At 37.2% G+C, this 26403-nt stretch overlaps 1 protein-coding gene across 9 annotated transcripts in view; it reads right to left on the bottom strand.

The window, feature by feature from the left end:
• Nucleotides 1-26403, bottom strand: part of NCOA6 (nuclear receptor coactivator 6) — a 91173-nt gene that overhangs the window by 35629 nt on the left and 29141 nt on the right. For 7 of the 9 annotated variants that reach the window (XM_041732547.1, XM_041732543.1, XM_041732544.1 and 4 more), the window contains 6 exons: nucleotides 22981-23083; nucleotides 21436-21508; nucleotides 17214-17495; nucleotides 11476-11631; nucleotides 6196-6318; nucleotides 144-272 (listed from right to left, as the gene is read on the bottom strand). In XM_041732547.1, the coding sequence (XP_041588481.1) occupies nucleotides 144-272; nucleotides 6196-6318; nucleotides 11476-11631; nucleotides 17214-17448 (643 nt within the window). In that variant the 5' untranslated portion in view covers nucleotides 17449-17495; nucleotides 21436-21508; nucleotides 22981-23083. The remainder of the gene's footprint in view (nucleotides 1-143; nucleotides 273-6195; nucleotides 6319-11475; nucleotides 11632-17213; nucleotides 17496-21435; nucleotides 21509-22980; nucleotides 23084-26403) is intronic. The other 2 variants (XM_041732539.1, XM_041732542.1) reach the window with 1 other exon arrangement.

The raw sequence follows: 26403 nt of genomic DNA, 5'->3' as shown, positions 1-26403 counted from the left end.
GATGACCTTTAGCTTGAAGAAACAGGGAAGATTTTGTAAAGAATTGGTGGCCTACGAATTTGATATCAGGGACAGCTGAATTTTCTAATAATCTCTGCAACTAGGTCCAGCTTCTTCAATCCTCAAAGATTAGAGGTCATTACCTGACTGAGAAGCAGGGCGAGGAGTCCTGGGTTGCAGCTCTGAATTGGGGCCTGGTGCCATCATGGAAGATGACACATTTACACTCTGGGGTATCATAACAGTGGCAGGGCTGGTCATCCTTATTAGTCCTAAAGGAAAAAGAAAATCCCTAGAATAGAGTACTGGAATTGGCACATTTGTTTTTAAATTAAATATTTCAAGGATATGAAAAGGTATGGAAAATTTCTGTACCCATCATCTACCTTGTTAAGTAACATTTTGCCCCATTCCCTTCAGATACATATATAGACACAGAAGCCCCCCTTCCTTCCCAATCTCATTCCATTCCCTTTCTTATAATTGGAATTAATAGTTCCATACATGTTTATTTTTTCTACATATGTAGGTAAACTATAACATGTTTAGTATGCTTTTAATCTTTGTGTAAGTGGTACCACACTCTGTCTTCTTCAGTTTCCTTTTTCACTTAATATTACTTTTTGAGATCCATCCATCTGGACTGCTATAACGGTGATCTATTTTACAGAACCCAGGGATCCCTGGGTGGCGCAGTGGTTTAGCGCCTGCCTTTGGCCCAGGGCGCGATCCTGGAGACCCGGGATCGAATCCCACATCGGGCTCCCGGTGCATGGAGCCTGCTTCTCCCTCTGCCTGTGTCTCTGCCTCTCTTTCTCTCTGTGTGACTATCATAAAAAAAAAAAAAAAAAAGCAAAAACAAAAACAGAACCCATACATTCTCCTGCTGATGAATAGGTAGAGTTCTCAGGTTCTCCCTCTCCTTGCCCCAAATTTTCATTCTTACAACTCTACAATGTTATGTGTTCTTGTGGACATGTGTCTTTAGATTATATACTTAGAATTCCTAGGTTTTAAGTATAAGCATCTTCCATTTTACTAAATATTGGCAAACTGCTCTCAAAAAACTGGTTATACCAGGGTGGTTGGCTGGCTCAGTGGGAGGAACATGAGACTCTAGAGATCGGGGTTGTGAATTCAAGCCCCACATGGTGGGTGTAGATTGCTTAAATAGATAAACTTTAAAAAAGTAGTTATGCCAATTTATATTCCAATTAGCAGTTTGACAACTACTCTTATTCCGTATCTTTCTAATTTCTGATACTATTAGACTTTTTAGGATTTTAACATCTATGTTAACAAGTGAAAATATATTATCCTCTTGGGTCCCTGTGTGGCTCAGTCGGTTAAGCATCTGTCTTCAGCTCAGGTCATGATCCCAGGGTTTTAGGATTGAGTTCTGCATCAGGCTTCCTGCTGGGCAAAGGGTCTGCTTCTCCCTCTCCCTCTGCCCCTTCCCCCTACTCATCCTCTCTCTTGCCATGCATGCTCTGTCTCTGAATTTTTAAAAAATCTTAAAAAAATAGGGGATCCCTGGGTGGCTCAGCAGTTTAGCGCCTGCCTTTGGCCCGGGGCATGATCCTGGAGTCCCTGGATCGAGTCCCACATCCGGCTTTCTGTATGGGGCCTGCTTCTCCCTCTGCCTGTGTCTCTGCTTCTCTCTCTGTGTGTCTCTCATGAATAAATAAATAAAATCTTTTTTTCTTTTTAAATTATCCTCTCTTCATGTCTCTGAGTTTTGGCATCAAGATTAAAAATAACTTCAAAAAAAGAGCTGGAAAGCATCCTTCCTTTGCCTATGCTCTGGAAGAATATTTGAATCTTTTTTTTTAAGATTATATTTATTTATTTGAAGAGAGAGAGAGAATGAGAGCGAGCGAGCACATGAGCAGGAGGGGCAGAGGGAGAAGCAGGCTCTCTGCTCAGTGTTCAGTGTCAACACTGAGCAGAGAGCCTGACAAGGGGCTCAAGCCCAGAATCCCAGGATCATGATGTGGGTCAAAGGCAGCTGCTTACCCAACTGAGCCATTCAGGTGCCCCCTATATCTGTTCTTTAAATGTTTAGTAAACTCACATGGAAAACTATTGGGGCCTGGGTTATATAACTGATTCATAGAGAGACAAATTTTTAATTATTTCAATTTCTTAAATAGTTACAGATTTTTCAAGTTTTCTTACAATCAGTTTTGGTTAAATTATATTTTCAAGAAAATTGTCCGGGCACCTGGGTGGCTCAGTGCTTGAGCATCTGCCTTTGGCTCAGGTCATGATCCCGGGGTCCCAGGATGGAGTCCCCACATCAAGCTCCCTGCAGGGAGCCTGCTCCTCCCTCTGCCTATGTCTCTGCCTCTCATGAATAAATAAATAAAATAAAAAAGAAAATTGTTAATTTTCTGACACTTTAAAATTTATTAGCATGAAGTTATTCACAACTTTTTTCCATTTTGAGATATAATTCATGTATTATAAAATTTGCCCTTTTGAAGTATACACTTTTTCCCCCCTTCTTTACATTGCTTATGCCTTCTCTTTTTAAAATTTAACCATGTTCAACAATTTTAATTGTTTTTTCAAAGAAACATCTTTGGTTTTGTTCTTTTATTTTTTTAAAGACTTTATTCATGAGAGACACAGAGAGAGGGAGAGAGGCAGAGACACAGGCAGAGGGAGAAGCAGGCTCCCTGCGGGGAGCCCGATGTGAGACTTGACCCTGAGACTCCAGGACCATGCCCTGGGCTGAAGGCAGACACTCAATCACTGAGCCACCCAGGCGTACCACTCATTATTCCATTTTAATTATTTTTTTGCTATCCATCATGACTGCTTTTTAAAAAATCGTGCATAGGGGATCCCTGAGTGGCTCAGCGGTTTAGTGCTTGCCTTTGGCCCAGGGCGTGATCCCGGAGTCCTGGGATCGAGTCCCGCATCGGGCTCCCGGCATGGAGCCTGCTTCTCCGTCTGCCTGTGTCTCTGCCTCTCTCTCCTCTCTCTATGACTATCAGGAATTTAAAAAAAAAAAATCATGCATATTTACAATGTATTTTAAATTTTCTAGAAATACAGGATATTTTGGTTAGCTGTTTTTGATTGTTCGCCACTGACTTAACTGTATTGTGGTCAAAGAATATGATCTGTTGATACCAATATTCGTTTGTTTGACACAGAGACGGGGCACAAACATAGGCAGAGGGAGAAGCAGGCTGCCAGCAGGGAGCCTGATGTGGGACTCGATCCCAGGACCCTGGGATTATGACCTCACCCGAAGGCAGATGCTCAACCACTGAGCCACCTAGGTGCTCCCCAATATTTGGTATTTACTGAAAGTTGATTTTAGAAAAATACATGATCAATTTGTATAATGTTCCATTTATGCTTGTAACACTTGAATAAGTGTTATCCTTACTAATTTTCAAAATAAGCTCCATACATCAATTACTAACACAGGTGTGTTAATATCTTCCCTAAAAGGATACCTCCATGTAATCCTGTCCACTTTTGCCTCACATATCTTGAGGCTAGGTTATTAAGTACATAAAAGTTTAGCTGTCTTTCTGATGACTACTTCATTTTATATCATACAGCAGCCCTATTTATCCTCAGTAATGCTTTTTTATCTTAAGTGTGTTTTATCTTATAAAAATATTGTTATATCTCTTTTCTTGGTTAATATTCACCTGGATTATCTTTTTTCCATCCTTTTAACTATAAACCAAATCCTTATGTTTTATGTGCTTCCTGTAAGAGCACATAACTAAATCTGAGGTTATTATTCAACTTGATTAATCACTATCTCTATCAGTGTTCACAATACATTTACTATTAATTGCTAGTATATTTTGATTCATTTTATCATTTTATGATATATTTTTTTTAATTTTTATTTATTTATGATAGTCACACAGCGAGGGAGAGAGAGAGAGAGAGAGAGAGAGAGGCAGAGACATAGGCAGAGGGAGAAGCAGGCTCCATGCACCGGGAGCCCGACGTGGGATTCGATCCTGGGTCTCCAGGATTGCGCCCTGGGCCAAAGGCAGGCGCCAAACCGCTGCGCCACCCAGGGATCCCTTTTTTCTTTTTTTTAATGATACCCCTGGCTCTTTTTTTTTTTTTAGATTTTATTATTTATTTATTCATGAGAGACACACACACACAGAGAGAGAGAGAGAGAGAGAGAGAGAGGCAGAGACACAGGCAGAGGGAAAAGCAGGCTCCATGCAGGGAGCCCAATGTGGGACTCGATCCCAGGACTCCAGGATCATGCCCTGAGCTGAAGGCAGGCGCTAAATCACTGAGCCACCCAGGGATTCCCCCCACCCAGCTCTTTACCCCTTCTTTTTCTATGGTGTTTTCCTATTTGTTTCTGTGCTATTTTCCTAATTTTCTTGGATTTTTTCCAACATGTCCTCCGTTTTTACCCCTCCATTACTAGTTTAGAAGTTATACATTTTATTTCTATTATTTTATTTTTATTTATTTATTTGAGAGCGAGAGAGTGTGTGCATACAGCAGCAGGGGGAGGAGCAGAGGGAGAAGCAGACTCCCCACAGGGAGCCTGATGTGGGGTTGGACCCCAGGACCCCAGGATCAAGACCAGAGCCGAAGGCAGATGCTTAACTGACTGAGGCCACCCAGGTGCCCCTCTATTATTTTAATGATATCTTTTGTCAAAACACACTTGACTTAAAGTCTAAACATGTGACAATCATTATTGCTAAATGAGCCAATATTTATTTAGATTTAACCCATGTTGACCAATTATTTAGCTCAGCATTCCTTCCTAGATCTTATTTCTTCCATTTTAGGTTCAATTTCTTCTTTCTGAAGTAGATTCTTGAGCAGTTCAAATTAGCAAGAGTCTGTTAATGGTACCTTCTCTTAGTGTCTTTGAAAATATCTATTTTATACTACTCTTTATAGTATAGGTAGGTTTAAAATTCTAGTCTGTCAATTACTCTCTCATCACTTTGAAAATATTGTTCCAGTGTTTCCTGGTTTTCAGTGTTGCTGCTAAGAAATCAGCTGTGATATGACAGCTTTTTGTTTGTAAATAACTGGTCTTTTGAGTTGTTTTTAACATTCTCATTGTTTTTCATGTTCTACAGTTTTACAATTTGTGTCAAATGTGGATTTATTTTTATTTACATTGGTCAAGATTTCTGAGGATTCACATCTTTCACCAATTCTGGAAAAATTTCAACTATTCTGACTATTGGTCCTCCTCATCCTAGATCTATTCTTTCACTAACTATATGCAACTCTTTCCACTCTGGTTCTTTAGTACTGGCAAGAGCATCACTGATTATCTCTCATCAAGCTACCACAATACCAAATGCTCAGACTTTAGTGGAGAACTATAACTACTGACCCCCTACAATAGGTACATCTACTATGTGGTATTCCATAATAGTCTAATAGCACAGGTCCAGATATATCACAGGAACTCTGTAAACATCAGCTTCATGGCTCAGGGCTCATCCAACTTCAAGCACGAGCTCAAAAGATTGTAAGCAAAATTACCTCATTTTTTAGGTGAAGAAACTGCTGCTTAGAGAGGTGTAGGGACTAGTGTGGGGTAACCAGGAAATGGCACTGCCAGGATAAAAATCTAGTTTCAATTTTATATGGCCAAGTTCAGTAATGGTTTATAAATTGAGCCTCTCCATTCTACTGTATTTCTTCATGAGCTACTGTGGTAGGTAGGGAGAAATTTGTTTTACTGGAAAACTTAGCAAATAATTTATAACTCAATTTCTAAGTACCAAAAACACATATTCTTTCACATGCTTCTTCAGATTCCATGTAAGCACACAAGAACTCTCAGGTCACAGATTCTCAGCCTCAGAGAAAGTGGGAGTTGGAAAACTACATTCTCTACTATGCTATAAACATTCTGAGGGTAGAAAATATTTTATTCATTTCTATCTCCAACACTTAGTAGAGGTCCTGTCGTCTAAAAAGAACTCAATAAATGTTTCCTGCACAGCTCAGTGCTCATGTATTTACCTTTAAGCATGAACCCATGCTCTGTGACTCTGCCCTCCTAAGAGAGATTTAAATCTTGCTTTCCTAAACCAGAAAACAGAGATGTGCCAGAAACCCCCATCTATTTTGCAGGACCCAAATGATTATACATTAGCAAATAAAGAGAAACAAGCAAACCAGTAAAATGTCCTACAACTGAGCAGGAGACCTCACCTGGACCACCGGCCATGGGAAATGCTGCCTCCATCCTAACTGAATTTCCAGCTCCCATGGGTCCATTCATTCTCACATCTTGGCTTCGGTTCTGAGCCAAAGCCAGGTTGATAGCACCTTCCCCTGAAAATGATAGGTTATAAAAAGGAAACCATCAGAATAAGATGCAAATGTTACTTAAAAACAGGTACACAAGAACTTTAGTTTTTTGTGTTTTTGAAGAATTATGGTAAGCTTACCACCACAAAAGGTTAAATTCAATACTATATAGGTCTTCCTTCAACTTCATTTGAGTAGGTTTACTTACATGAAGAACAAGGAGAACATAACAATCCTCACAATCTAGCAGATAGGCAATTGTGAATGATAGTGTCAGGAGATGGCTTGTAACTCTGAGTATCTATGTTCAAGTAGCTCATGGTGTATGCATGTGTGCATGTGTGTCTATGAGCATGAGAAGGAAGAAAATGCTCTCAAATTCTCAAAATCCTAGATTACCTTTTGGGAATTTACAATCAGAAGGTAGAGACATGAATAGGTTTAATGGAGAAAGAGAACACATGATGGTATATTTGTGAGCAAAACACCATTTCCCTTTCAACAACTGCAACATAAACAGGTATCTATTAGAGATATTCATGCAATAAAGAGTAGGTAGGTTGCTACTAATCTACTTTTACAGCATCTAATGATCAAACCAACATTTGTACAGTTTTTATTTTATTTTAATTTTTATTTATTTATGATAGTCACACAGAGAGAGAGAGAGAGAGAGAGAGAGAGAGAGAGGCAGAGACATAGGCAGAGGGAGAAGCAGGCTCCATGCACCGGGAGCCCGACGTGGGATTCTATCCTGGGTCTCCAGGATCGCGCCCTCGGCCAAAGGCAGGCGCTAAACCACTGCGCCACCCAGGGATCCCCTGTACAGTTTTTAATGCTTACAAGATTTTATCTCATTTGAACCTCACAATATCCTGGTAGGTAACATAATTATAAGTATTACAATTAATTTGAGGTAACTCTAAACTTAGAGATAACTTAAATTTCACTTGGTTTAATTATAAAAAGAAACAAATTTCAGGAAACTTCCTGCACTTAATCCAAAATTTTGACTATTGTTACTCTGGATGACATCACCACCTAGCGGACAGATAGAGTATAGCTAGCTGGCGGTTAAGGAAGTGAAAGGAAACCTTGTATTGATCCGCATCCTTCTGGCATCATTCCATACCGTGGGGTCCTGGTTTATAGAAACAGATAACAAAGCAGAAAGCTAATGACAGCACAATAGTTTCCTCTGTCTTGTCACCGATAAAGTCACCTTTATGTATTAAGTATTTCAACCAGGCAGGTAGACTGGTCATAGGGCACAAACATCCTACTAATAAGGGACCAATCACCAGGAACTATAAGATAGTCTACATTGCCTATGGGAGTCAGGAATGAAAGGAAAAAAAGAGACTACAGTTCTTGAGGGTTTCCAATAAAGAGAAGGAACTATTAATATATCAAAACTGCTAAAACATTCTAAGCAGAAAGAGTATTACTTTTGAAATGGACATATGAGCCACACATATGATTTTAAATTTTCTAGAAACCATAGTATATTCAATGTATTATTATTTCAACATATAACTAATACAAATAGTTAATGATATATTTTACGTTCTTTTTTTTGGAGTGCTAAGTCTTCAAAATCCATAGATGGCTGGTGGCTACCACAATTAACAGCCCAGATGTAGACCTTGCCTCTCTAACCTCAACTCACTATTTTCTACTTAAATAAGGATTCAGCCTTAGTGGCATATTTTTATAGTTTCTTAGGCACACAAAGCTGCTTCTCACCTTAAGGCCTTTGCACATGTCGTTCCCTCAGTCTCTAACAGTTCTCCTGCTCTCTTCACATAAGCCAATTTCTCAATTTTCATGTACTCTTAAGTATCACAGGCCCCAAAAGACCTCCAACTGCCTTATCCAAGGTTAGATCACCCTTATCAGAACATCTTGTTATATCTTCAGTCCATATCCCCGAATGAGTAATGACTTACTCATTCACTTGATTTCTTGTCTGCCTCCCCCATCACTGTACAAGGGTAACCATAAATCTGCCCTAGTTCCCTTTTATCTATCGTTCAGGGACAGTTATTAATAGCACCCTTTTTACTCTCAAAAGTGTCATTTTGGTTGATAAATTATATGGCCACCCTAATTATATCCTTAAGACACAGAACAGTGTCTGATACATAATAGCACTCATTGGCTATTTATTAAATATATTATGAATTGTCATCTTATAACCTTACAAAGAATTACAAGCATTTTCTATACGATGAATACATTCCTGGAAAATCCCACATTCTGTCAAATCTCATGCTGAAAATAGCTTTTATGGGAAAAAGTGTTGCTGGAACCTCAAAACGCTATTGGTTTTGTAACCAGAGCTCTAATAAAAACAGTAACTGATGGAAACAACATATCCAGAAACATTTACGGTGTCAATGCCATAATCAGGTGCTGAGATAATGCAGATGCAGTAGAGCTCCTGAATCAATGAGGCTGCAAGCAGGAGGAAGTAAAACGTCACAAGCTAAGTCTGGGGATGCACTTCTGGGGGAAGGTATCTGAATGTAAGTTCAGATTAATTATCTTAAAATAGAGCTGAAAGGACTTCCCACCTATGCAGCAGCTGAGTTTTTTTTTTTTCTTTTAGATAATCATCTTTCTATTTCCACTATTCCAGCTTCCCTTGTCTTGTTTATATGAATACACACAATTTCCACATTATATTACTATCATTCCCCTAATTGGCAACTGCATATAAGCTAACTGGTATCAAGAAACACACATGAGGCTCCCAAACTTGCTGATTAGGAAACCACAACCTATGGGCTCAATCTAGCCTGCTGCCTGTAATAATTAAAGTGTTGCTGGGAAGACATCCATGTTCATTCACTTACATATTGCTTATGGCTGTCTTGTACTACAACCAGACTGGAATTGTGTGACAGCGGTCTTAGGTTCCACAAAGCCAAAAATATTCTCTGGCCCTTTACAGAAAAAGTTTGCAGACTTCTGCTTTAAATCACCATGAATGGAGGGGTCACGAAATGTCCTCAAAAAAAGATGTCTTCCCAACTCCCTGGCTAAAACTCAGAAAAGGAAGGGTACAGAGAGTGTTCTTCAATGGAAAATAGGCTGTTGGGAGAATAACCTGTCCCTGAACCCCTGCAGCAGACACCATGGCGTGGCAACATCTCTTCTTACAACGTACAAAGGCATCAGCTTGTTACCAGTTTTAGAAAAGCAAAGCTTCTGCCACCACTTTAGATCCTGTCTGAATTCTGAGGGAGTGTGGAGAAAAGGAGATCACCTGGAACACATATGTACTTCCTAAAAAGTTAAAGAACTCTTTTCTGTAATGTGATAATCATTGCCATTTGTGAATTTCATAACTTCTTGAAATATATGTTATCTATTTTACATCCCTGATGGTACTTATGCTTTAATTTACGGCTTTAACAATAAAGAGGAGCCAGCATTTTATCCTTTTAAAAAGAACTTATAGGAGGTAGGTCTGATTAAAAGAAGAAACTGGTGTTTCCTTTCTCCAGTAGGAAACACTACCACATAAGGTTCAAAGCCCTTTTAACTCACATAAATAGGTAACAGAGACTATAAAACATTTAGTTTTTAAGAAACCACTTATATGTTCTATAAAACATAAGCAGCCTATCTAGTTTTATTGCAGGCAATAGTTGTTTTACTCCCACTCTTCCCCAAAGTTCATCCAATATCCTACAGATTGCTATGAATAAATTTTACTTTTCTGGATCCTTTTAGATAATCCAATATTTTTCATAATAGATGGATTGTTATTTAAACCACTATTCCCTTGTTTACCAAATGATGGGGCTTACCCCATTTCTCAAAATACATATATAATCATTTCTAACCTCCTCTGTGCTCCCCCATACTTAGTACTTATATATCTCTCACAGGTTTGTCTCCCTAACTAAGGTCAGGAGTTTCTTTTGAGTTCGTAACACCAAGGACCATATTATTCTTATCATTGTACGCCAAGTGCTAAAGCAAAGTGGTGCTATTATGTGTGTACTTCCCTTGTTTTCATTCAACATATGTCTACCAAGGAACCTAACATGTTCCAGGCAAGCAGAGCTACAATAGTGAGCAAAACCAGACACAGCCTCTGCCCTACTGGATCCTGCAATCTAGGGGAGAATAAAACAATAATCAAATAATTGCTCTGATGAAAGAGTGACATAAATGATCTAAGGAAAAAACCCAGACTTTTGTGAGAGCACATAAAGAACACTGACTTCATCAAGGAGTTCAGAAAAAGTATTTTCAAGATGATTTAAGGTGATAAACTTGAAGGCTGAGTAAGTGTTAAATAAGAGGAGGGGGCATGGTAAGGGACATAGAGAAAACATAAATGCAAACGGCTGCAGCTAAAGTGGCTTGAACAGACAGCAAAGAGGAGAAGAGAGTTGTAGGAGTTACGATTGGATGAGAAAGGTGGAGGTCAGACCATGCAAAGCCATGATGTCTTGGTATAAAGTTTGGTCCTTATTCTGTGAACAATAGCAAGTGATAGCAGGGATTTTAAGCTGCATGTATGTGTGTGTGTAGCATATTTTCATTTTGAAAAGACCACTATGGCAAAATATTTGAAAAATGAATACTGCTACAAAAAGGACTATTCAGGGCCTCCTAATCTCTGTTAGATAAAGAAAAGAAATACTAATGCTTATTTGGTTGAAGGAAACAAATGAAATTAGATATTCTTTTTTTTTTTTTTAATTTTTTTTTAATTTATTTATGATAGTCACAGAGAGAGAAAGAGAGGCAGAGACACAGGCAGATGGAGAAGCAGGCTCCATGCACCGGGAGCCCGACGTGGGATTCGATCCCGGGTCTCCAGGATCGCGCCCTGGGCCAAAGGCAGGCGCCAAACCGCTGCGCCACCCAGGGATCCCTAGATATTCTTTAAAAGACAAATCAGCTCCTGGTCAAGGTGCCAATAAATTCCAAATCTGACAGACTGACAGACAAAATCAGGCAAGGGAATGGAGTCTGAGACTGTGGATGCTAAAGCATCAGAATCCAGACAAAGCCTCAATTCCTCTTTATCCTATGGTGCTGCAATGTGAAGCACAGGTTACATGAGTTACCTGGCATTCTGAAACACGAGAGGAACAGACAAGCAGCACAGAAAATTCTACATCCTACTCTTGTTATGATTTGGGTCCAGATGGGCACCTTCAATTTGAACGGAGAGGATCCCCAGATCCCGAAGCTGCTGGTTGTTGCTCTGAGCCAGGATCCGTAACCGCTCCGCTGCTTCCCGGGGGATGTTGAATGTCACACGCACACTGTTCCAGGGCTCCACCTTCTGTACCTTTAGCTTGCTGGATTCTTGGTCATGAAAGAAAGAGAATTAATATTAGTAATTTTTTAGCCACCAGAAAACATGAAACAAACAAACCAAAAGCAAAAGAACAAAGCAGAGCACTGGCTTGCAGTAGCTTTGAGAGGTGTCTTTGGCATTAGGTACATTTCAAATCAAATCCCAGCTCTACCACTTAGCACCTGGGTGACCATGAACAAATTATTTAAGTTTTCTGAAACTTACCTTCCTCTTCATGTAAAAACTACTTCATGAGATTTTGAGTACTAAATGAGAAAATATATGTCCAAACCCTAGAATAGGATCTGACACACACACTGAATACATGGAAAGCAGTAAGATGGAGAAGGGAATGCAAGGAAGAAGAGAGAGGTAAGTTTAAATGAGTAGACTAGGGTCTCGTTCTGGACTCAGTTAAATGTATGTGAACTGGCATCATGAGACCATGTAGTCTCAAATTTCAGTGAAATTCTGTAAAAAATGGGATGCAGATTATGCCAGTTCATATTCATATTTAAATATTAATGAGTATCTCTGTGCAAGATAGTCACAGAGAGGGAGAAAACATTTCTTCCAATGTCCTATAAATGCTTCAATTTAAGAAGGGTTTAAGTCTTTTTTGATCTAAATTTTTTTTCCCTGCTTTAAGAGTATAATTTTCACTGAAGCACACTGAAGGAAAAAAACAATGTAATTTGATAACAAAGCTTCAGTGAGGATATGAAAACATTACATTTCAACAAGTGTGAAAAGTCAATGCAAACTTTAGGACTTTTTTTTTTTTTTTTTAAGATTTCACTTATTTATTCATGAGAAACACACACACAGAGAGAGAGGCAGAGATATAGACAGAGGAAGAAGCAGGCTCCCTCCCGGGAGCTTGATGCAGGACTTGATCCCTGGACCCCGGGATCATGACCTGAGCCAAAGGTCGACGACCCTCAACCACTGAGCCACCCAGGTGCAGGACATGTTTTTGAAAGAATATACAAAAGTTAATAAAGGAGGTTAAGTGTTATTTGTAATTGTGTTTTACAGATGGAAAAGTAAATCCCAGTCCCAGTTAGCTGATAAAAAATTTTTTTTCAACAACCCAGACAACATAATTTTCCCTTTTGTTATGAACTTGGCTAAATTAAATCTTTGGTATCCTCTATTCAGTTTGCATTTCGATATAAAGGAAATGGGTCATACAGGTATATGTGTTGTCAAAATCAGATCTACCTACAGGTCGAGGAAAGTACCTACATGTTGCCTAAAGCCCCTTCTAGCTCCAATACCACTATACATTGAAAGTTAACTTATCCAAACATGGAGTTCACTTGTTCTAATGTGGAAAAAAGAAACTACTCGCTAAGAGCAGTGAGGTAATACAACCACAGAAATTTAGAAAGGATTAGGCAATAATTAGTTCAAGTCTATTTTACAGATGAGGAAACTGAGGCCAAGAGAGGCTGTGATCTGCCTAGAATCTTGTGGTCACCTACCAGCATCAGAGATGGCATTAACATCCAGCTCTGATTCTCAGGTCAATTTACTTTCCATGACACTTATGCCTCTGAATAGCAAAAAGTAGGAAAGCTAGAGATCCTGATTCCATGGAGTGTTAGGTGCTATAGGGCTTCTTCTCAATCTAAAGAGTACTAGAATTTTATACAAAGTTTAAACAAACATCAAATTAGTTTATGGTATTATCTATTTGTGATATGGTTATTAAAAAATCCTTGTCTATAAAATGGTTATATTTTATCAAAAATTTTAACTTCTATCATACCTGAGAAGATTTGACTTAATATACTTTTGGACCAAGAATACAATCTTATATATGGTGATAACATCATAAATCTGGTTTGGTAATTTATTTGAAAGCCACAAATAAATTGATTCAGCTATCTATCTTTTATCTTATTTTTTAATGCAAAATTAAAGCCCCACTGTGGTGCTTGAACTCACAACCTGGAGGTCAAGGTCACAAACTCTACCAGCTGAGCCAGCCAAGAGCCCCTGATTCAGCAATTTAAACCAAGAAAAAATGTGAGTAATTAAGAGCAATGAACAATTTCATGCTCACTGACACTCTTTTCCCTGAGTAATATGATAAATTACAACTATAATATATATTTAATTTCATGTATGTTGTTCTAAGCTGGAAAAGCTCTTATATTCTGACCATAATTATGGTAACAATGATGGCAGTAACTGCAACTTTAACACGTAACATTCCCTAATACTATGCTTTACACAGAAAAAAACATACATTCAAAGCCCGTGAGAAAATGACAACTTTCCTCCTAACATCAAATCTCAAAGGAAAAGAAAAACAACACTAAGCCTAAAAATCTAATCACTACTTGATCACATCAGGATTTGTGATAGAAGAATAAAATCTAGCGGTGCCTGGGTGGCACAGTCAGTTAAGCATCCAACTCTTGGTTTCAGCTCAGGTCATGCTCTCAGGGTGCTGAGGTTGAGCCCCACTTTGGGCTCCATGCTTGGTGTGGAGTCGGCTTGAGATTCTCTCTCTCCTCACCCTTCGTGCTCCCTCTCTCACAAATTAAATAAGTAAATCTTTTTTTTTAAAAGAAAATAATAAAATCTAGGCTTTTTTGTCAATGAGAGTAGATAATTGTACTAACCAGAAATGATTCAGAACATCTAAACCAAGGTTCAAAACCACAAATGCCCACAAGACCCAGACATGTAGTCTAAATGTATGAAGAAGCCAGAGAGGAGCAATGTGAGATGAGGGCCTGCCCTAAATAGAAGCTGCTCCTGAGCACCATCAGGAAAAGAGAGTTCAATGTTTATAGATCTTTCATTTTTAGTGCTAAATCCAAAGTCTGGATTTGTATGTAAAATATTTCAATTTTATTTTATTTTATTTTAATTTTTAATTTTATTTATATATATGGCTATAGTTCATTCATTTTTAGCTGCTATGAGTGATTTCATTTTTTCTTTAAAGATTTTTATTTATTTATTCATGAGAGACAGAGAGAGAGAGACAGAGACACAGGCAGAGGGAGAAGCAGGCACCACACAGAGAGCCTGACGTGGGACTCGATCCAGGGTCTCCAGGATCACGCCCTGGGCTGCAGGCGGCGCTAAACCGCTGCGCCACCGGGGCTGCCCAAATATTTCAATTTTAAAAGCATCGGCAATGAAATTCAGACATTAAAAAACAAACAAACAAACAAAAAAACGAAAGTAGAGCCATAACACAACAAGCTGCCAGCTGGGTAACCTTTCATCTAAAATTTAAGAAAATGGGGCACCTGGGTGGTTCAGTGGTTGAGGGTCTGCCTTTGGCTCAGGTCATGATCCTGGGGTCCCGGGATCGAATCCTGCATCAGGCTCCCCACAGGGAGTCTGCTTCTCCCTCTGCCTGTGTCTCTCATGAATAAATAAAAGAGAATCTTAAAAATAAATAAATAAAACTTAAGAAAACATATTTCCTGTACGTTTAAGTAGAACCATGAAATAAAAGTTTTTTTAAGCTTTAAGGGGCCTTCAAGCTCCAGTATTGAAGGAAGGAATGGAAACTGAAGTTTGGAGTGTTAAAAACAATAAATAAACATGGGTCTTAAGAATTAACTCCTATACATTAGAGCAGATAATTTAAGGATTACTATGTTAAGCAATACCTTATCATGTTCAGTTTCTCCATGTAGTTAAAAGAAATACAACAGCATTTTTATTTAAAAACAAATTCTACCTCTCTGATTTCAAGCTATATTACATAGCTATAGTAATAATAACAGTACGGTATTGGCATAAAAAAAAAACAGATTAATGAAACAAAATAGAAAGCCCAGAAATAAACCCACACATATATGGTTGATTAATTTATGACAAAGAAGCCAAGAATATGCAAAGGACAGTCTCTTCAATAAATGATGCTGGGGAAACTAGACAGCCACATGCAAAGGAATGAAACTGGATCACTATCTTATACCATACACAAAAGTTAACTCAAAATAGATTAAAGACTTGATGTAAGACCTGAAACCATAAAACTAGAAGAAAACATAGGTGGTAAGCTCCTTAACATTGGTCTTGGCAATTTTTTAAAAATGTGACACTAAAAGCAAAAGAAACAGAAACTAACTAGTGGAACCACATCAAACTAAAAAGCTTCTGCAGAGCAAAGGAAACCATCAAGAAAATGAAAAGGCAATCTACTAAATGGGAGAAAATATTTGCAAATCATGCATCTGATAAGGAATTAATATCCAAAATATATAAAGAAATGAGACAACTTGCAAGCAAAAATCCAAACAATCCAATTAAAAATTGGGCAGAAGATCTGAATAGACTTTTTTCCAAAGACTACATGTAGATGACCAACAGGTACATGGAAGGTGATCAACGTCACTAATCATTATGGAAATGCAAATCAAAACGACAATGAGGTATCATCTCATATCTGTTAGAATGGTTATTAACGACCAAAAAAAAAAAAAAGTGTTGGCAAGGATGTAGAGAAAAGAGGAACCTTCGCATAGTGCTAGTAAGAATGTAAACTGGTGCTGCCAGTTTGTGAAAAACAGTATGGAGTTTCCTCAAAAAAATTAAAAATAAAACATATGATCCAGCAATTCTACTTCTGAGTATTTACCTGAAGAAAACAAAACCAATAACTCAAAAAGATATCTAGACCCCTCATGTTCACTGCAGCATTATTTATAAAAGCAAAGATATGGAAACAACCTACATGTCTGTGGATAGATGAATGAACATAGAAAATGTGAGAAAATACATATACCCATTATATATATATTATATATATATTGACATATATATATAAATCTCACATATATATGATATATATATCAATCTCATATATATATATATATATATATATATAATGGAGTATTATTCAGCTATAAATAAGAATCTTGCCATTTACAACAAACATAAAGGAACCCTCAGGGCATTATGGTAAGTGAAATAAGCAGACAAATACAGTAAGATCTCACTGACATGTGGAATCTTAAAATACAAAACAAAACAAAACCAAAAACACCAAGTTCGTAGATATAGGGAACAGAATGGTAGTTGACAGAGGTTGAAGATGAGGGGTGGGGAGTGGGTGAAATGGGTAAAGGGGGTCAAAAGGTACAAAGTTCCAGTTATTGTCATAGGGATGTAATGTACAGTATAGTGACTATGATTAGTAATACTTTATTGCATATTTTCAAGTTGCTAAGAGAGTATATCTCAAAAATTCCCATCACAAGAAAACTGTGGGCATTATACTATATATTGGCAAATTGAATTAAGTAAAAAATTTTGAAAAAATTAAGAAAACAAAATTGTAACTATATATGGTGACAGATGTTAACTAGACTTATTGTGGTGATCATTCACAATATATAAAAATATGGAATGGTATGTTGTATATCTGAAACTAATATAATGTATATTATGTCAACTATACCTCATTAAAAAAATTCTAAAATTCTAATCCTACACTTAAAATCAGCCTTTCAATCCAGTATAGTTTTACTTTGTAAAACTCAAGAAAATTACAGAAGAGCAAACACTTTTAAAAAAGAGTAACAAGAAGAAAATAATTAAAGCAAATTACCCATGTGTAACAAATTGGGCACATTCTCCAATATTGTGTCCAATTTCCATTTGAAGTCTTTATCATCTATATTTCCTTTGAAGGCCACAAAGATTGTGGAATCCTCCAAAATATTCTCACTTTTTGTGTCATCATCTTCTAGTCCAGAATCAAAATCCATCTCTGAGTCTTCCATTGTTGATGAACACAAGGAAGTATAGATGTCTTCTAAGTTTGGAAGGTCATCCAAAACCATGGTGAATATTATTCCAGTAGCATATGCCAAATGGAGAATAAGAAAACCTTTGAAAAAAGAAAATTAAAAAGGTATTATAAGTGCATAATTATAAAATCAACAATGTATAACCCACTGTTCTGTGAAAACTATAATTTATTTGCCAGGTAATAAAAATTGAGAAATTACAAAGAGGATAAACTAATTAAGATATTCTGTAATAATTAGTTTTTTTAAAAAGACTTTATTTGAGAGAGAGAGAGAGAAAGAGAGTACAAGCAGGGGGAGTGGCAGGCAGGAGAGGCAGAAGCAGAGTCTCCGCTGAGCAGGGAGCCCAATGTGGGGCTTGATGCCAGGACTCTGAGATCATGACCGGAGTCAAAGGCAGATGCTTAACCAACTGAGTCACCCAGGTGCCCCTAATAACTAGTTCTTAAAAATATATAAAATAGGGGCAGCACCTGGGTGGCTCAGTTTGTTGAGCGTCGGACTCCTGATTTCAACTCAGGTCATGATCTCGGGGTCATGGGATCAAGTCCCACATTAGACTCTAGTCAGGGTGGAGTCTGCTTTTCTCCCTCTCCCTCTTCCCCTCCCTCTCACTCTCTCTCTTTTTCTCTCAAATAAATAATTTTTTAAAAATACTTGAAATAAAACTTTGCCAGTTTAAGTAAAGTTCCTTTTATTATAATTTCTATGTCTATTATGTCACAGGCTACTTTTTGGTAAGCCTATAATATGGGGAGGAGGGAACAGAGATCACAAGAAAATAAAACAAGTTATATTTGGAGAATAATTTATATAAGTCTTTGGCCCACTGAGCAAGGGGCTCCCTGAGACTCTTGTTATTCCTATCCCAACAAAAGTTTCAGAGGAGCCAATGTTTTTACAGCCTTTTTCTTTCTCTAATCTGAAAAGCACAACTTGACCCAATTAAAAAAAAAAAAAAAAACATCCAGAGGACTACTTAAAATCCTAAAGTCTTGAGGACCCTTTAAAACAATGTTTAGGGGATCCCTGGGTGGCTCAGCGGTTTGGCGCCTGCCTTTGGCCCAGGGCGCGATCCTGGGGTCCTGGGATCGAGTCCCGCGTCAGGCTCCTGGCGTGGAGCCTGCTTCTCCCTCTGCCTGTGTCTCTGACTCTCTTTCTCTCTATCGTGAATAAATAGATAAAATCTTTAAAAAAAAATAAAACAATGTTTAAAGGGTTATTAGTAGTTATATGGCTAAAAATAATAATTCAGGAAAAAAACAAACAAAAAATGTTTTTAAATACTTTTAGGAAAGGAAAAGAGGTGGTTAACACATGTTTCTGGAGGGAAAGAACTTTGTCCAGAACAGAACTAAATAACTTTTAAACTTTCAGATCTGGGCAGCCCCGGTGGCTCAGCAGTTTGGTGCCGCTTTCAGTCCAGGGCCTGATCCTGGAGACCCAGGATCGAGTCCCATGTCAGGCTCTCTGCATGGAGCCTGCTTCTCCCTCTGCCTGTGTCTCTGCCCCACCCCCCCCTCTCTCCCTCTCTGTGTCTCTCATGAATAAATAAACAAATTTTTAGATCTAGGAAAATCACATTATCTGCTATTTTCAGTTACGTTGTCTACCAAAGAGTACATGTACTAGAGATCACATTATGTGGCCATTTTCTTCATTAGCTTTGGGACTGAAGATCATATTCTTAACCCAAAAGTGAGTGAATATTAAGAATGACATGGAAACATAAAAACCGGGCAGCCCTAGTGGCGTAGCAGTTTAGCGCCTCCTGCATCCTGCAGCCTGGGGTGTGATCCTGGAGACCCGGGATCAAGTCCCACATTGGGCTTCCAGCATGGGGCCTGCTTCTCCCTCTGCCTCTCTCTCGCTCTCTCTGAATGAATAAATAAATAAATCTTAAAAAAAAAAAAAAAACATAAGAACCTCATACAACTCTTCTAACTTAAAAACATTCCTTACATAAACTATAATTACAACTTTGTGTTTTTTAAAAGATGGATAAGGAAAAAGAGCCGAAAAGAAATTCACAAAATGCAGTGATTGTTCTAGGTTGGTAAGATCACTGGTAAATTTTCTTTTCCTATTTTTTTAGGAAAAAAATTTTATTTTTTCTATTTTAATAAAAAAAATTTATTTTTCCTATTTTAACAAAATACACTAGAAGTCACTGCGGATATGCAAAGCTAAATATGCTGTAACATGGTTATATTACCAGCACAAATGGAAAAAATGTATCAACTTTTAAAAACTGTTTAACTTTTTTTCTTTTTCTATTTTATTTTTTTTTATTTTTTTTTTAAAGTTTACTTATCTAATGGGAACTGCTCTTTTTTTTTTTTTAATTTATTTACGATAGTCACACACAGAGAGAGAGAGAGGCAGAGACACAGGCAGAGGGAGAAGCAGGCTCCATGCACCGGGAGCCTGACGGGGGATTCGATCCCGGATCTCCAGGATCGCGCCCTGAGCCAAAGGCAGGCGCTAAACCGCTGCGCCACCCAGGGATCCCTCTTTTTCTATTTTAAAAGTCACTTAAACTTCTTAAGAATAAAGACTTTCCCAAAACCAATTTAAGCTAAAATCTTAGGGGGAAAAAATTCCTCTGTTTTAAGTATGAAAAACAAAACCCAATCCTTCGAACAGAGTACCTTACAGTTTGGCAAGTATATCATTTTCTAGTACTGTGATTATTACAAAGGAATAGTGTGAAAAAAAAAAAAAAAGGAATAGTGTGATTTGGGTGGTTAAAAAACAATAGCGTTCAAGAAATCCCTCATACTGTTGCCTTTAGTCAACTAACATCTGTACTTCACAGATTTAAAGAACTTTAGAGGTAAATAAACAAGACTAAGAAAGCTTTTAGGGCTTAAAAGCTGCTGTTCATTAGGAAAATGACTGCTGATAACTGCTGAGACTGCCTAAAATACTGGAGCTATTTAGTAGCTATTCCATAGTTGGGATGACTGCAAGAAGGATTTCAAATTTAAGATATGTTTTCTAAAAGAATCTTTAACTGGAAAGAAGGAGGCCAACTAAAAACCTTGGATTTTGATAGTCTTCCAAAAAGGTGACATCAATCATGCCATGAAGGCTAATTTTTATTTTTTAAAGATTTTATTTATTTATTCAAGAGAGACACAAAGAGAGAGAGGCAGAGAAGTAGGCTCCATGTGGGAGCCTGATGCAGATGAAGAAGTAGGCTCCTTGTGGAGAGCCTGATTCAGAACTTGATCCCAGGGTCCTGAGCTGAAGGCAGACGCTTAACCAATGAGCCACCCAGGTGGGAATCACTGCTAATTTTTTAAAAAGATTGATTGACTTACTTAGAGAGAGAGAGAGTAGGGGGAAGGGCAAAGGGAGAAGGAGAGAGAATCTCAAGCAGATGCCCTGCTGAGCACAGAGCCTGACGTAGGGGCTGGATATCATAACCCTGAGATCATGGCTTGAGCTGAAATCTAGACTCAGACATTTAACCGACAAAGCTACCCAGGCATCCTGGGAATTACTGCTAATTTTGTTAGGCATGATAATAATGGTGTTATGGTTATACAATACAATGTTCTTACTGTTCAAGAGATGCATACTGAAGCACTCAGGGTTCAAATGTTATAATGCTTATATTTTACTTTAATTGAGGAAGGGTGGCACTTGAGTGGCTCTGTCAGTTAAGTGTCTGGTTTTAGCTCAGGTCATGACCTGACCAGGGTCCTTGGGTCAAGCCCTGAGTCGAGCCCCAAGTCAGGCTCTGAGCTCAGCAGGGAATCTGCTTGTCCCTCTCCCTCTGCTCCTCCTCCTGCTCTCTATCTCAAATTCATAAATAAAATCTTAAAAAAAATTTACAAAAATAATTAAGGAAAAATAGATTAAGCAAATATGGCAAAATGTTAATAAAGGTTAAATATAGGTGATGGGTATACAGGTGTTCATTATACTATTGTTTATAGTATAATTTTTTAAAATGTTTGAAATAGTTCATAATAAAAATGTTTTTAAAAGAAAAGAAAAAAGCAAGCATACCAGCAACAAACTACTGCTCCGAGGTAAAACTCCACCAGACATCAGGATGGCTTAGAAGCTTACTTATGAACACCTTCCAAATCATAGGATTAAAAATAAATATATGTAAACATGTGTATTTGTAAATATATAAATTTATATTACTTATAACTTGTTACTTTTAAGTACATGAATTTATATATCAGATATATTATACATATAACTGCTAATATGCACCAGATTTACATTTAGATCTGAAGATAAAGGACTGGTGTAGGTAGCTGAATAATGAGTAAAAGACTGTCACAGGTTATTCAGATTATCAACTTGGCTGCCATTTAAACAAAAGACAAGGCCCTATGTTGTACATCAGAAATCACAAATTCCCATACTCACAGGGGTCAGGCAAATAAAATAAGAGAAGTACACTGGATATTAAATGCATTTGCACATATTGTATAAATGATCTGGGCAACAGGAAACTCACAAACCCATCCATGCTAAGCAGCCACTACTCTGCTCTAGCCTATTACTTTCTTTTTGGAAAGATGGGAGGTGTTGTACAGGCCCAGCACTAGTAGATGTTCTAAATTTTAAGAAAAGACTAAAATCCATATATTCAGTGAATATCTCCAGATTTTAAAATAGTTTTACATTTTTGGAAAATACTGCAGGCTAAATGAAACATGCTGTAGTTGCATAAGGCTCAGCCATCAGTTTTCAATTTCTTTCTTTTCTCTTTTCTTTTCTTTTCTTTTTCAGTTTTCAATGTCTATGACTTATATGATTAACTAGTCCAACATTAGGTCTGGGTGAATTATGCAGGGTTTGGTATAGTGCTGGCAGAGACCAGATATTTAAAATGCATTTAAACGTTATGATGTGCCAGGGCACCTGGGTGGCTCAGTCAGTTGAGTGTCCAACTCTTGATTTCACTTCAGGTCATGATCTCAGGGTCATGAGACTGAGCTCTACTTTGGGCTCCTCACTCAGTGTGGAGTCTGCTTGAGATTCTCTCTCTCTCTCTGTCTCTGCCTTTCCCACTTGTGCTCTCATAAATAAATAAATCTTAAAAAAAAAAATGTTATGATGTGCTTCCTGAGAGGCCTGTGGACTCTCTAAGATAAAGAAAAAGAAGTCAAGGTTTCAACCCCAGAGGAACAGAAAGCACTCAACTTAGTGAATTTTGGGTTTCATTAAACATGCTGATGCCTCCCATAACTGGCTGAAGGACCATCTTCTCTTTTTTTTTTTTAAGATTTTATTTATTTATTCATGAGAGGCACACAGAGAGAGGCAGAGACACAGGTAAAGGGAGAAGCAGGCTCCATGCAGGGAGCCTGATGTGGGACTCGATCTCGGGACTCCAGGATCATGCCTTGAGCCGAAGGCAGACGCTTAACCGCTGAGCCACGCAGGCATCCCAAAGACCATCTTCTCCTTTGACAATATGCCAGATGATGAAGGAAACAGTTTTTTTATTTGCTATGTGACTTTGGTAGAGTAATTCTGTTGCAAGGAATTAAGCTGAGCCTTAACTACTCTTTTACATAATATTTCACTTACCAAAATGTCTTTAATTTTTATCATTTATCCAGGTCATCTTCTAAGTCCAAACAAGCTGGCATTTTTAGGGCCAGTATTTCAAGGCAGCAGCCAAATAAAAATTCTAAAAAAGAGACAGAGAGAAAATAAAGTTTCAGTATTACACAGAAATTAGAAATTACAGAGGTGACATCTTTGTAACAGAAGTCAATGCAAGTATCACAAGTTGCCAAGTCAACTTAGACATCTTCAGATGATGTTAAAACAGAATTTTCATTAAGTCTACAAAATATATCTTTTTTCTGAAATTAAACCACTATTCAACAAGCATTTCAAAGACTATGGATTCAAAACTCAGGGACATATATGAGATTCCCTTAAATAAATCTTTAAAAAGAAACGAATTGGAATATTACAAACACTTCCTTTACATGACAAAATAAATCTTTTTGACCCTAAGTTGTCAGCAGCTTGCTTAATGGGGAAAAGCTGGGAAGAAGACAGATATCCATTAGGTATTATTAAACACTGTGCAGGAGATATAAAGTCAATGAAATGAAACAAGACTAATAGTAAAAAATTGGGAAAAAGAGTGTAAAATTATCACTATTAGCAGATGATATTTGTATTTATATTCTTGAACATCTTAGAAAATCAACAAGGAAACAGAAAAAATAAAAAAATTCAGTAAGGGTGCCTGGGTGGCTCAGAAGTTGAGCATCTGCCTTTGGCTCAGGTCATGATCCTGAGGGTCCTGGGTTGGAGTCCCACATCGAGCTCCCACAGGGAGCCTACTTCTCCCTCTGCCTGTGTCTCTGTCTCTTTCTTTCATGAATAAACAAATAAAACCTTAAAAAAAATTCAGTAATGTAGAATGGTACAAAATACACAGAAAACAATAGTTTTTATTACATTTGCAATCGATCAACAGTAGCTGGGGGAAAAAATCTAATTTACAACAGCAAAAAAAGATAAAATATTTAGGAATGAACTAAAAAGAAAATGCAGAGCTACAAGATGAAAATTTTAAAATACTAACAAAGGCTCCAAATAAAAAAAAGACTTGAACAAATGGAATGACACCAAATTAATAGATAAAAAGACTCCTAAACATCAATTCTCCCTAATTTAGAATTTAATAATCCCAATAAAAAATGCTAACTTATTTTTTTAAATGGACAAGCTGACTTTAAAGTTCATATGGAAACAAGAAAAAAAAAAACCCTGAAAAAAAATGATTAGTGAAAGAGATAAGCCTTACCAGATATCAAAACATAATGCCTCAGTAATTAAAACTGTGTAGTACTGGCATATAAACAAATGGAAGACCAACGGAAGACTAACATCCTCCAAACTGATCAAAATGGATATGGAATTTTAGAATCTCATGAAGGTGGGAAAAATTAATTTTTCACTAAATGGGTGTAAGTAGCCATGTAGGGAAAAAAAGAAATTAGAGCTATAACTCATATCAAGAGAACTCCAAATGGACCCAAAACTTCAATGTAACAAATGATACCCTACAAGTATTAGAAGTACAGAAGAAATATTTATAACTTTGGAGTGGGTAGGGATTTTCTGACCATGACTCTAAATCCAACGCCATTAAAATAAAACTGGTGGATTTGAATACATAAAAAAATCAAAGAATTCTGCAAAGCAAAAAACACCATAAGTAAAGCAAAACAAACCCCTAACAAACAACAAAATGACAAAGAAAGAAAAAATACTGGCAATCATATCACTGATGAAAGAGCAAATCTCCAATACATAAACATACTATAGAAAAAACATAGGCAAAAAAAAAAAAAAAGAAAAAAACATAGGTTTCTGTGTATATGTATGTGCACATATACAGATATATAAAGAGAAGAGCAATTTGGACAAAGAATTATGTCCAAAAATGGACAGAGAGTATGATCATAAAATCACTGAAAAGGAAATACAAATGAACTTTAAACATATGAAAAAATATTCATCCTTACATATAAGAAGAAAAAATTTTTTTCATTCATCAGATTAGCAAAAAATTCAAAAATTTAATAATGCACTCTCTTGGCAAGTTTATGGGAAACCAGACAGTCTCATTCATTGCGAGTAATAGTCTAACATCAGCAATTAGGTATTATCTATCAAAATTACATTAACACAACAATCTCACTTCAGTTTAGTGATCCAATCCTACAGATACACCTGTTCCCACACTAGATGACATATATACAAGGTTATTCCCTAAAGCATTGTTTGCAACAGCAAGATAGGAAATGATCCAAATGTCCATCAACAGAGACTGATTAAATTATAGAACATCTAATAAAAAGGAAATGCAGCAAGAATAAGGATGCTCTCTATGCACTGATATGAGATACTCCCCAAGATACATTGTTGAGAGAAAAAACAAGGAGTAAAACATTGACTACAGTATGCTACTTTTTGTAGAAAAAGAGGAAAAAGGGTTTTATATATGTTAGTATTAAAATAAAATACTCTAGAAGGAAATACAAAAAATAAAAATTATTATCTTCAAGGTAAAATTTTAAAAATCATGTTGTACCAGAAGGCAAGGAAGCACTCAGACCAATAGGGAGATGTCACAAGGACCTAGGTGCCAGTTTTAAGGGGGTTTCTACTAGCAAATTTTTTTTAAAGTTTTATTTATTTATGATAGTCACAGAGAGAGAGAGAGAGAGAGGCAGAGACATAGGCAGAGGGAGAAGCAGGCTCCATGCACCGGGAGCCCGACGTGGGATTCAATCCTGGGTCTCCAGGATCGCGCCCTGGGCCAAAGGCAGGCGCTAAACCGCTGCGCCACCCAGGGATCCCTCTACTAGCAAATTTGAGACAATTTTAGTATTGAAATGAACAATGACTAAAATTAATTATAATATCATGAATAAATAAGAATCCATAAATACATAGTAATAGCTCAGAGAGTAAAAATATTGCTCAGGAATTCACCATTAGGGGTAACTATGACATCAACTCCTTACTCTGAAGACTGATAAAGAAAAAGAATGAAGCAAGCAATTTATTTCTTTTAAGGGTTCATCTTTGGTAAAGAGGAAAATTAGAATGCTAGTTTACATTAGAATGTAATGTATACATTAGAATGCTAGTTAATAAGTGCAGAAGGAATGAATTTTAAAATCACCATCGTGCAACCTCCAATGAAATAAGTGATTCAGGCAAGGATGATCAAGGGGTGCTAAAAATCATGTGGTGAAAATTGCTGGAAAACAAGATTCCCACGGTACTAAAGGATTATTTCACAAATTACTTCCTAATTGCAAAGAGAAAACAAGTATCTTTACAATGGAAAGATATGACAGTCACCAGCTTAACCTGGTAATCAAACTCAGTAACAATTAGAGTAATATATATTTTTTAAGATTTTATTTATTTATTTGAAAGAGAGAGAGCACAAGCAGGGGGAACAGCAGGCAG

Source organism: Vulpes lagopus, chromosome 18, assembly GCF_018345385.1.
Source record: "Vulpes lagopus strain Blue_001 chromosome 18, ASM1834538v1, whole genome shotgun sequence".
In the NCBI taxonomy this organism is placed as follows: domain Eukaryota; kingdom Metazoa; phylum Chordata; class Mammalia; order Carnivora; family Canidae; genus Vulpes; species Vulpes lagopus.
Note: the sequence above shows the minus strand (reverse complement) of the source record. Positions and strands in the feature narration are given on the sequence as shown.